This window comes from Heterocephalus glaber, unplaced genomic scaffold, assembly GCF_053883595.1.
Source record: "Heterocephalus glaber isolate CG9 unplaced genomic scaffold, H.glaber_assembly_v1.0 deba00001556, whole genome shotgun sequence".
Classification (NCBI taxonomy): Eukaryota; Metazoa; Chordata; class Mammalia; order Rodentia; family Bathyergidae; genus Heterocephalus; species Heterocephalus glaber.
Genome location: NW_028258347.1, coordinates 3,085,109 through 3,097,107, shown reverse-complemented (window position 1 = coordinate 3,097,107; position 11,999 = coordinate 3,085,109). Strand labels below are relative to the sequence as shown.

Sequence of the window (11,999 nt, the reverse complement as noted above, 5' to 3'; positions counted from 1 at the left end):
TTGCCATCAGTTGGTTAGTCTGGGACAGGGTGGTAAAAAGAGTAATCGTTTTAGTTTTGGGGATTGTTCTGTAGTACAAAAATCCCTGACTACAACTGGGGTCCACTGAATTAAACAGGGGTCACCGCCAAAAGTAACCAGTCTGGCAGCAAAATCTAACATAACTGGTCTGAAGTGTTGCTATTTAATGTGTGACACACTCGAGGGCCCAGTGATTTCCTTTGGTCCTGACGATCAACAAGGAGGCCAGACTTCTCCAACAACCTGGAATTTTATTCCATCCATATACATGCATAGTAACAACATTTGTTGAGAAATTATTTCTATCAGAAGTAGAACATTATCTTTGTGATCACCAGGTGCAGTATTGCTACTTTTATTTAAATAGATCTTCTATATGAATTAAATTCATACTTGCAGCATTGAGTTCAGGGTTTCGATTCAGACTGTGCCTTTCAAAAGATAAAACTGGTTAATATTACCTCATTCCTTACAATACTGCTTCCAGTAATTTTGTTCATCTTTACAAAGTATTGCGTTTAACAGCAAAGGTTTAAAAATCAACAGAGCTGCATCAGCAAAAGAAAATACAAGTACTATACAAGAAAAAAATTGCCATCTTCATTTAACATACATGTTTAAGATTAAGAAAATGGACAGAAACATACGGCTACATACAAATGCAAAGCCTAGTGACTAAGAGACTGTATGTATCTGCTAAAATATAAAGTGCAAACAGGGCCTGATTATCCAAGGATCGAAATCTTAAGGCGAACTCATAGCATATGTATTTAGAACATCTTTGCAAGTTATATTTTAGCATATACATGTATCTGCAACAGCATATAAAGAAAAATCAAGATACACAAGTGCTTTTGAAGCTATGTCTAAAATGCTGTTCTGTATTGTTTGTGACTATTTTCTTTAAAACCTACTATACAGTGCAAACCATATGTGCTACACAATAACTATACAATAACATTACAAATGACTTTAATATAAAGTTTTTAAATAAAAATAACATAACCACAGCTATGAATACTGCTGGTAAAATAAATTAATTCTTTGAAAATGGCACCAAGAATACACCTTACTAATGGACTGCAGTGAAATCACATCCTAAGTCTTCAAGTCAGCCATCATGAATTAGCTTCTGATTGCCAGATGTAATTCAAACAGCTTGTGGTGTTGTTTGGTTTTGTCCTGGACTGGTCAGAACAACACGCTAGACACTGGTACCAAAGTGACTTCTGTGTTCGGTCCTTGGTTCATTTGACGTGTTCCGCGGCGTGTGATGAGCAGTAGAACTTCTTGTGGGTTATGAAGTTTGAGAGGTTGTTGAACTGGATGTCACACAGCCGGCAGTACTTGCCGCTGCCTGTGGCCTGGGCCGAGCCATTCACGCCCTTCGTTACACTAGACGACTGTTCCTCGGCACAGGGGGTGCCCGGGGAGGCGTTCTCGCTCACGGCTAGCGGGTTCTCTGAGACCCAGGAGGGCGATTTGTGGCCGTCTTCCTGGGCGGGGCTCTGGGGAACAGCGTTCTCCTGCTGCGGGGTGGCGGGAGGCCGCTCCTCCGGCCTCAGTCCCCCGTTCACGATGACCATGCCTCTGTTTTTGGGCAGCAGCGGCAGGGACTCCTTTTTTGGCACAGTGCAGCCGTTGGAGGAAGCCTGGCCTTTGGGAGATTCGCTTTCTGAGTGTGTGCTCTGCTCCATGTCAGCGTTCTGGATCACAAGAGAACTGGAGATGTAGTCGCCGGGCTTGATGCCGTAATATGGGGAGAGCTGATCGGCTGCTTTGGCCTTCTTTATTGCTCCAGGGTAAAGGCATTGGGGAAGAAACAAATGTTTGTTTTCTTCTTTCGTAGCAATGAGCTGAGCGGCTTCACTGAAGACTTTCAGGCCTTGCAGGGTCGCTAAATGGGATGAAAATAAGTTTCCATTGGGAGAGGCCTGCTTCGCGTTCCCGTTTTTTTCACACTTTATGAGACCTCTTTCGTAGCTGATCTCTGGGCTGTTCCGTTCACTCTCCGGGTTGGGGAACACTTTGCCTTCCAGTTGGCCCAGCTCGCTGCGCTGGTGGGCCGTGACCGGGCAGAAATTCTGCTTGTGGGCCAGGTAGTTCTCCACCTTGTTGAAGCTGATCTTGCACACGGTGCACTCGTGGTAGTCCAGCAGCCGTTTGGGAGACGCGGTGGTCCGCTCAGACTGGGACAAGCACTTCTTGCTGAGGTCGATGGGCGCGTCCAGCTCCAGGCAGGGCACGCTGGAGTGAGTGGCATCGCACTTGGACACGGGGACACACTTGTTGATGCTCAGGGAAGTCTCCAAGTGCTTGGTGACAATCCCGGGGAAGACGTCACAGCGCGGGTGATAGCACTCGCCTAGCCCATCGGCGGGCTCCTGGCTGGAGCTACAGGGGCTGCTGAGGTTGGCCATGTCCAGGAAGCGCTGCTGGACCAGCGGGGGCCTCTGCTCCTGCTCGGGTAGGCACATCTCGTACATCTTCCTCCGTTTGCGGGTGCGCATGGTCCTCTGCATGGCAGGCACTTTGCTGGACGCGGACCTCTTCAGCGGGGGGTCATGGCGCGTGGCACAGTAGTACTGCTTGTGCACCATGTACGTTTCGTGCCGACTGAAGGTAATGTTGCAGGCTTCACAAGTCGTCTTATTTGGGTCGCTCTCCCCATCCACCAAGGGAACACTGGCATTTTTCACATCGACAGATTTTCCGTTCACTTTGTCATCACTGCCGTTGGAGGTGGAGAGTTTCTTAGCTTGAGTGGAAAAGTCCTTGTCGTGGCCCTTCCCATTTGGACCAATTAAATCCAAGACAGTGGGAGAACTGATGCAGGGGGTTTGAAGAAGCGGGTTCTCGGGGTCCACAGGATGAGCAGCTGGGTTGAGGAGGCTGATGGAGGTCTGGCCGGTGCTGGGGCTCACCGCTTCTGGCATCTTTTCTGGAACCCCAGGGAACTCCGGGGACTTGGCCATCTGCTGCCACCGGCTGCTGCAGTAATGCTTTTTGTGCACTAGGTAATTATCCAAATTATTGAAGGTTATGTTACACTCAAAACAAGTCGCCCCCTTGGGCATCAAGGGGCTGTAAATGACGGGCGGGTAGCTACTGCTTCCATGCCTCAGTCGTCTGTGCACCAGCTCCGACATCTTGGCTAAGATCTCAGAAGCCTGAGGGACCATGGTGATGTCTTGGGGAAAAGCAAACTGAGACAGGAAAGGGCCCACAGGGAAGGAAGGCCCCATGTGGGGCTGGACTGGAGAGGAGGCGAGCCTCGGGCTAGAGGGCTCCGACTTGATCTTCGTGTAGGAGAAGCTTTGCTTGTTTGTTGCAGGCTGTATCTCGGGTCTCTGGGCAGCGAGGAAGAGCTGGGTCTTTTTCTCACACTTGTCCAGCTCCGTGTCAGAGCTTGCATCTTTCGTCTGCATGGGCTTCTGGCTCGGAAGGAGCTCGCCTCTGGCCAGCGCGTCTGTGGCTGGTGGTACGCTGTCTTCGGGTCCCCCCGGAGACTGCTCCGGGTCACTGTCCCTGGGCAGTTTGCCGCCAGGGCCGTGCAGCTCCTGATGCGCCAGGAGCTCCCTCTGGGTCTGGAAGCCAAAGTGGCAGTGGTTGCACCGGAAGGCAGCTTGCGTGAGGTGGGAGAACAGGTGCTGGTGGAAGCTGATCACGGAGTCCGCCGTGTAGCTGCACACGGTGCACTTGAGGTTGGCTCCGGGGGGCAGGAACTCCTCCATCTTCATGCCTAGGAGACACAACACAGGGCACTCAGGACCCCACAGGCTCACCCCAGGAAGTTAGGACCTCTACAAGGACCTGCTGTCTTCCAGAGGACAGGTGCTCGTCTGTCAGAAACCCAGTGGGACACAGCAATCTAGGGACAGTGTGATGGCAGTCATTGCACTTCCAGCTCTCCACAGCACCTCCATGAACATCATGGCATCCAGGTGAGGTCAGGGCCATTGTCTCCACTTTATGGGTCAGGAAACAAACTCAAAGAGGCCCAGGGAACTGACTATGAGATTAAAGCTGGCAAGTGACGGAGCCAGGCTTCACCTACATTGAGATGCTATTAAAAATTTGTGCACAAATAATGAACACACTGTACAATAGAAATGGTCTCTACTCCAAAGAATCCAAAGAGGAACCACCTTGCAGAGTAGTTGATAGCTTCCTAACTTCTCAGGTATGAATCTAGGACTTTATCCGTTGTATTTACCTGCCGAGCATGGTCTTTTCTCTCTCTGAGGCTGGTGTTTGGGGGTAGACGCCAACCACTGGCCAAGAGGGTTATTTGGGACCAGCACCCACACTGACCGGCTGCTGCCATTTCTAGTCAGGCACGGAACACAGAGACTATCACCAGGGCGGCTAAGTGTCACCAAAGCCAACCCCAACTCCCATTTGATGGCAGACGACTGAATCAGGCTCCACTCTTCCGCTCTGTACTCTAGACTAAGATGAGAACTGCCTTCGGTATTTATAAGCTGGAAACATGGCAAGGCTGCAGTGATAACAGGGGACTTACTGTCCTTTCTGCTTTGGTCCAAACCTCATGTTTTGAAGTAGCTCAAAGGACTCCTCTGTCGCTGTTCTTTCTGTTTTGTGTCTGACTTTATTTGCTTTGGTCTCATGTTTTGAAGTAGCTCAAAGGACTCCCCTGCCACTGTTATTTCTGTTTTGTGTCTGACTTTATTCACCACCTGTGACCACCACCTGTCCCTTCCTCCTCTGCTTTATGACTCCCACAAACACAGCTCCTCAACGGGCATTGTGAAGATGGGTGGGGGGTGATGCTTTGTAGGCCCAAAGGTAAAAGCCTGCCCTGTACTGGAGCCTGGGAGGAGGAGTTAGTGTTTTTAAAACTTAACATCTATTTCAGATTTAATCATTTAGCCTAGGAAGACAATAGCTAGGGAAGACACCAGAGAGTCCCATGAGTTTGGAGCCACGTGTGCTGAAGAACTGGTATTCCTAAACTCCAGTTTGCCCCATCCAAGAATGTACATTATAATATAATGATGTAAATTTCACTGACTTCAATTTTAAAAAGAAGTATGACAATTAGCGTGCTGTGAGATTAAACTAACAATTGCTGGCATATAATTCTATAATACATGGGAATTTATTTTGCCACCTTGCTGTTAAGAAATAGCTTTTAAAAAGCGTGTTTGTTTTTCAGCCTTGTTTTTCTTGGGAACATAGTGCTAAAAGTAATTCTATGCTTTAGAACTTGTTTTAGAATTAATAAAATTAGTTCTATGTCATAAGAGTCAACTAACTCTAACAACGCATACTTTGGAAGTCAAGGACATTTAATATATTCATACTTAGATGTTAATTTCCCTGAAGTGTGACCTTTAATCAGGTCTGTCAAAATAAGAGCCTAATTCCATGGATCCAGTGCTTACTGTTTTTCAAGTACTTGCTGAATGTATTGACTGGTGGTCCCTTTCCCTATGGGAACACTCTGGTCAGTTCCCACAGATCATCTGATGTGCACACGGGAAATGCTGATACAACGCACACGAGATGCTGAGACTATGCCTTCACAGTGTCGTTCTCCACCTCAGTGGAAATCACCCTTTGGACTGGGCACAGCGGGTGTTAGAAAAGAAATCAGACCCAAGTCCTCTGGGTAAAGAGTGCTGAGTGTAAGTGGCGTGAGAGAAGCCTGGTCAGTCAGGGAGAGAGACAGAGACAGACGGACAGACGGATGGACACGCACGCGGTTGTGCAGGAAGGAGAGCCCCTCCCTTACCGCTGTGCGAGCTCAGGTGCATCTCCAGGGCGCGGGCGCTCGAGAAGCTCTTGGTGCACTGTGGGAAGGGGCACAGGCTGGAGCCCTGCTGGGCGCTGTCCTCGCCCTCCTCCGACGACACAGGGGCCGGGGTGACCTCGCGCTGCCGCCCACTGCAGTAGTACATCAAGTGGGCCTGCAGGTTCCGCTCGCTGCGGTACCAGATGCCACAGGACTTGCACGGGAAGATGTCCTCTGCGGGAAAGCACAGGCATCAGCTGTGGCCCCCGGGGCCAGCGAGGGCGGGCGGAGCGACTCTCAGTCTGCACTCAGGTTCTGACCTGGCCAGTCAGGTGATGGTTCGGGCTTGGGTGTGGTTTGACAGCGCAAGAACAGGCTTTTATTTAATTTTTTGTATTTTTCAAATTTTAATTTTTACTGGCACATGTGCAGTACCCAATGACTGCATTGCTGGTGGGAAGCTGGAGCCCTCACATAGCACCTTAATTCTTCCTACACCCTTCCCCTTCCCTCCCTCCCACCTCCCTCTACCTCTTGGCCCTCTTCTCTTTGGAAAAGATCTATTTTCCCAGGTGAAAAAACACCACACTCTGCAATTTAACTCCCCACAAATTCCTTAGAAAGTGAGGCTGCAGAAGACTCTAGTGCTAAAAGCACAAAATATCAATTTTATACGGTGCTTATGGTTTAGAAAAAAAGTGCACTTACAACAGTGATGGAAGTTGCTTTATCTGATTGCTAAAAGCTAAAGATGTGAGAGTGACACTAAAGGTAGCCCCGATGCCAGCCTTGACGCCTTGGTCCATTTATGAGAGTGCCCACTATGTGCAAGGCCTGATGCTGTGCTGGCACGAAACAAGAGTGAAGACTAAAGCTCTGGCATTAAGGAATTCACCATCTGTGGGTTAGAGTTAGGTAAGCGCCTGATGACTGTTCCCATGGAGACGTCTGGGGGCTCTTGGGGCGTGGAAAGGGGTGCGGGCCAGGCTGGTGGAGCCTGGTGGGGGAGGCAGGAAGAGGTCTTGGAGATGATGCTGGGGGTGAAGGGTGCATGGAGCCAATCAGCTGGGAGGGGCCTGGTCATCTCCATCAAGGTGCAGCTGGGGCGCAGCCGGGAAGCCCGAGGTTACACACGGCAGCGGGGCGCTGGGCTGCACTGCTGAGGCAGCGAGAGCTGGGGCGGGGAGAGGAGCAAGCAGGGACAGGTTGTGGACAGCCTGAGGACACTCGTGAGAAGTGTGGAGTGTGTCCCCAGGGACTGAGCGCCAGGATGACCCTAAGCAAGGGACAGGCAGAGTCAGATGTCAGGGAATCCCAAGCGGAGGCCGGTGTGGACAGGAGTGGACTGTGAAGGAAGACTGTGGACTGCATGGTGCACTCTGGAGGCCACAGCAGTCACTGCGTGAACGGGGACAGGTTTAACCATGCCCCAGGTGGCAAGTGGACCCCAGGGTGCAGCTCACCTGCCTGCACTTGGCAGACTTCTCCACGTGTGAACCCTCAGCCACTTACTGGTGAGCTGCCCGGGGCGACCTGTCCGTGTGGGTAACGGGACTGGGGTGGGGTCCAGTCTTAAATGGTCTCCCCTGAAGCCTCACCAGCAAGGCGGCAGAGAGCAGGACCCTGAGGAAGCTGAGGTGAGAGGAAGGTCCCGGTACTCTGCAGTCAGACAAGCGGGCAGGTTCTGGGTCCCATCACAGAGGGACTAAGACCAGCAACCAGGGCGCACGGCCCTTTGACACATGTGGGGCTGCACAGTGTGGCGCCGGGCATGTGACATCAGAGGTCTCCCCCTCTGCAGGGACAGCTGGACTTGAATGGTGAGCTGTTGTTTATCGCTGGTGGTAGAAACCCAGGAGGGAAGGTGTTTGTGTAAGAGGAGTCAGGAGAAAACCAGGGACTGAATGGGGACCAAACTCATTGTGAGCAGAATAAGGACAGCAAACACAATAAAGTTTCCAGTAAATAATGTCAAAATTAGTGCTAGTCATAGAGCCCGCCTCTCCCGAGTTGATGAGACGTCCATGATTTGGGAGGCTGTGCTGTTCAGCAAAGCATCTGCTTAACCAGGATAAATGCACCTGGTTAATTCCAGAAAACAGTTCTGTGCATTTGCTCAGTTGTTTGAGTTGAATAGGTATCCTGCTGCTGAAAGCAATCAAGGTTACTCTCAAATACAAGGGAATAATGTCACATACCAGAGGCTCCCAATAACGTGAGCTTATGTGAAGTCCCTCTTAATAAAATCCTTTGCCTCAAACTCAGGTTGGGCTCATGGTGTTTTTAGTTCCACACTTTCAGAATCAATGTGAGGATCAAGTAAATAATAAAACGACTAGATGCATGGTAAGGAATTCTAATCATGTTAGCTGACGCTGGGCCTATTGGTTAGATCCACAGGGACCTCAGAATCATCTGAAAGTTTCTTTAGTGATGATCTTAGAGCAGGAAAACAATCATTGATGAATACTGTAATTATTTTAATATCGAGACATCATTTTCTGTCTTTAGATTTCCTTCCTACACCAGAATATCAGGAACTTTTCAAGACATTTTTGACTAAATGCAATTTTTCTGCTACCTACTCACTCTGTTATTCACTTTCCTCCTAGGTATGGATGGTACTCTTGTCTGTCCTGGAGCCCAGAGGAGTCCATCTGTCCAGGACACCAACCCTGGGCCTCCGGGGCCACTGCTTTTCTGCCCTACAAACTCTGCTCTGTGTTTAAGGTGAACACACTACACTCAGTATCCATCTTAACAAACCAGGAGCACAGAGGTAAATTTTTCAGGGCACCTTTTAGGGTTTTCCTATTAAAAGCGTACAGGTATCTTTCTGTCTCTCCTTTGTTTTAAATCAAAATTAAAAGCGTATACTTTAATAGTGTGTCCATTCAAATCCCGCCTTTGTATCCTGCTGATTTGCTTTCAAGGCTTTAACCCCGTGGCCCCTCGAGAAGACTATAATCTTCCACGCTGGGTGGAAGCTCCGGAGGCCCTGCACAGCTCAGTCGCCTGCGTGCCGCGCGCAGTGGGACAGCAGCGGGCAGCAGCCCGGGTGAGTGCTCCCGCTCCAGCCAGCCCCGCCCGCGGCCCGGCACTCACTGTTGACGATGGCCGTGGGCAGGATGGAGGCCATGGCCGCCTGCTGGGGCAGCAGCTGGATGGAGTCGAGCAGCCGCGCCGGGTACATGCCCTCGGCCAGGCCCACCTGGCTGGCGGCCTGCAGCCTCGAGTCGAAGTCCACCGCGAAGGCCGCGAGCTCCTCACCCTCGGAGATGGCCTTTGTCGTCGTGCACCACAGCTGACCCCCTGGAGGAAGAGAACGGACGGCGGGCGTGAGGGGCGCCGGCCCTGGCCAGGCTGCCCTGCAGCGCACGGCTCCTCCTCGCTCCAGAGGCGGCCTTCCGGGTGCGGAGTGACTGCTGGTCCGGAGCAGGAGACTGGGGCAGGGCAGACCTAGTCTGGACGCGCGGAGGGAGCGGAGCGAAGTCAGTGTGTGCTGAAGCCCCAGCCGGGCCACGGAAAGCCGCCTCGGGCGCCCCTGAAGTTGCTCCTCCAGTGTCTAGCGGAAGCTCTGTCTCCCCTCCTGGACATCTCTCTTCCTTTGACTCCTTCCCAATTCTTTTATTAGCTCAGTACCACGCACCCCACACTGCAGAACAGGTAACCAGGTTCCCAAAGACTAGACAGTTAAGACGAAGCCCCAGAGCGTGCCTCTCCCTCCGTCTGCGGCCACTGGCCAGCATCAGTCTGCCTGGTGAGCTCTACTTCTGTAATAGTCTTATAGCGTAGGTGCTTTATCTCTCTCACCCTGACTGAACTTCCTGAAAAGAAGATATGCCCAAGATCCTTTTCAGAGAGGCTTATTTCAATAAAGATTTGTTTAAATGAAAAGAACTCTGTCTTCAAACACTAAGATATACCCTGGCTTTGCACTTCCAATGGTCACGTGTGGTACATTAAAAAGAAAAATTAACTATGCAAGTCCATCTTCTAATGTATTGGAATGTGATAGTGAATGCTCATTTATTTCGCATGTTTAGACAGGCAAAGCACTTATATTTTGTTATCTACACTCTCAGGCCTAGATGTGTATCCAGTGCAGTTAGGGCTGAAATCATGTGGCATACTTGATATGTTATGGAGCCTTTTTTCTTTGTGTATATATTGGAAGTTGCATATTGTACTCATTAAGCACAAAAAGGGGACCCATTCTGATAAGTCATATTGCTGTTTGTCTTTCAGCATAACTGTCTTTTCAGCCGCACTTCATTTTTTCCACCCCGAGAGAACATGGCTTTTAAACAACTTTAAAAATCTGGTGGAGAAGATAACAACAGCATGTGACTCGGCAGTTACCAGAGAGTCAGGAGGCAGTTTTAGAGAAACCGTGGGCAACTCATTCAGCCAGCCGATTAAGTTTCAAAAGTAAGCAAATAAAACACCACCCAGGAGTGTGTATGTTTGTGAAGCAATACCACTACAGTCACCGAATTTGTGCAGAAGTTTCAAAGTAAAACACAAATATTCTGAGATATTAGAAAATATTTATTTTTCACTTTCTGAAAAAGGGAAAGGTTCACTGTAGTTCAATGAGGCAGAGTTATTTCGGCATTCACGAATTCATTTCCAACGTCGGAGTTGGAGCTGCGCGGCATCCCTGTGGAGGGAGAAGGAGGAGGCGGGAGGCCAGTGGAGGTGATCAGCAGAGCCTTCCGGGCCCGCATCAGACTTTATCTGCCGGCCCGGCCGAGGGACGGCCGCAGCTGCAGACGCGACCCCGATCTTCCTGCGGGATGCAGGCCGTGGGGTTGGGCTGTGTAACGCAGGGCGGGGGCGGGAAAGCAAGGAACGCAAGCTCAGGCTCACTGCCTGACGCGGCGCTGGAGCCCTGGATTCCGGCAGTAAAATCCCTCACTCCACTCTGCGTTCCTCTCGCGGGTGGCGGGCAGGGCGTGGGGGGGCACCGGACACCGGCACCGTCTGTCACCCGGCAAGCCACGCGCCAGGGTGACGGGACACTTAGGCTGAAATTCCGAACAGATCCAATAAATAAATAAAATACAACTGAAACATATCAAGTGCAAAGAAAACAAAAAATGGTTTCTCTACATTATTACATAACCTGACAGTTGTAATACATGTCTGCGTTTTCGGATGTACCCAGTAATGTTCCCTATTTTATCATTGCTATCGCTGTATCTCACGCTATGGTCTAGTCAGCACGTGTAATTTAAAAGCCTGAACGAGACTGCAAGTGTTCTCTGCACACTGATGAAGAAGTCAGTCCTCCCGGGGCTGTCTCTGATCACCCATTCACCCGTGCAGTGCTCACCCGCCATGCAGCTGGGCACCGCGGCTTCGCACACAGGCACAAGGGACAGCGAGGCCTGAGCCCGGCCCAGGCGCCATGGCTGAGGAACGAGTGACACTCCCGGGGACCTGGAGACGACACCCAGTGGGACGGAAACACTCATATTTGGTGTCTCTTTGAATGAACGAACACACTCTTGGCTTGGATTTCTTTGTCGGGTAGGAATGTCGCATGACCACCACTGCAGCCGGAAGTCCGAATCTCCTCCTAAGGAGTGTAAACTGCGGGAGAAAGGGGCCAGCTTCCAGGGACAGGGCAGGGGGAGGGCTGGGATCCATGACAGGAGCGAGAGGACATTACCACGGCTCCTGGCTGGGAAAGGCAGGCAGGGTGAGGCCACTGAGGCGCGTGATCAGCACTGGGCGGAGTCAGGGGCGTCTGCCCGCTGGGCCGAGAGGCCAGGTGATGGTCCAAGTATCGTATCGCACACGTTCAGTCCTGCCAACTGGTCTACCAGAGAGGACCCTTCCCTCACTCTGGACCTGAGCAAACTGAAACTTGGGGAGGTCAGTGAACTCTCCCAGACCTGACACACAGTCCCTGAGTCGGACTTTTATCTACCTAACTCCAAAGTGTGTGTGTGCGTGCGTGGGGATAGTTATGTTTTGGAAATGTGAAGTCTGAGAGGCTTCTGGGCGAGCGCACATAGCCGGCCATTGGAGACTGAGGAAGACAAACTGCTCAGAGAAAGAGGTGCAGCACTGGGAGGTGATCAGCACACTCCAGATGACCTGGATGCTCTGCACTGACGTGGGGCCCAGGGCGAGCTGGGGGTGAAGAGCACACAGGGCACTGAGGATGTGAGCAGAGCGACTGGCTCATCAAAAGAAACCGAGAGAAACT

At 50.9% G+C, this 11,999-nt stretch overlaps 1 protein-coding gene across 5 annotated transcripts in view; it reads right to left on the bottom strand.

Moving 5' to 3' along the window:
- Window positions 1-252: 252 nt before the first annotated feature.
- The window catches only part of Zfpm2 (zinc finger protein, FOG family member 2), a 407,643-nt gene continuing 395,896 nt past the window's right edge, over window positions 253-11,999 (bottom strand). For all 5 annotated transcript variants that reach the window (XM_087190836.1, XM_087190837.1, XM_087190838.1 and 2 more), the window contains 3 exons: window positions 8,885-9,091; window positions 5,780-6,013; window positions 253-3,763 (listed from right to left, as the gene is read on the bottom strand). In XM_087190836.1, coding sequence (XP_087046962.1) covers window positions 1,269-3,763; window positions 5,780-6,013; window positions 8,885-9,091 — 2,936 coding nt within the window. In that variant the 3' untranslated portion in view covers window positions 253-1,268. The remainder of the gene's footprint in view (window positions 3,764-5,779; window positions 6,014-8,884; window positions 9,092-11,999) is intronic.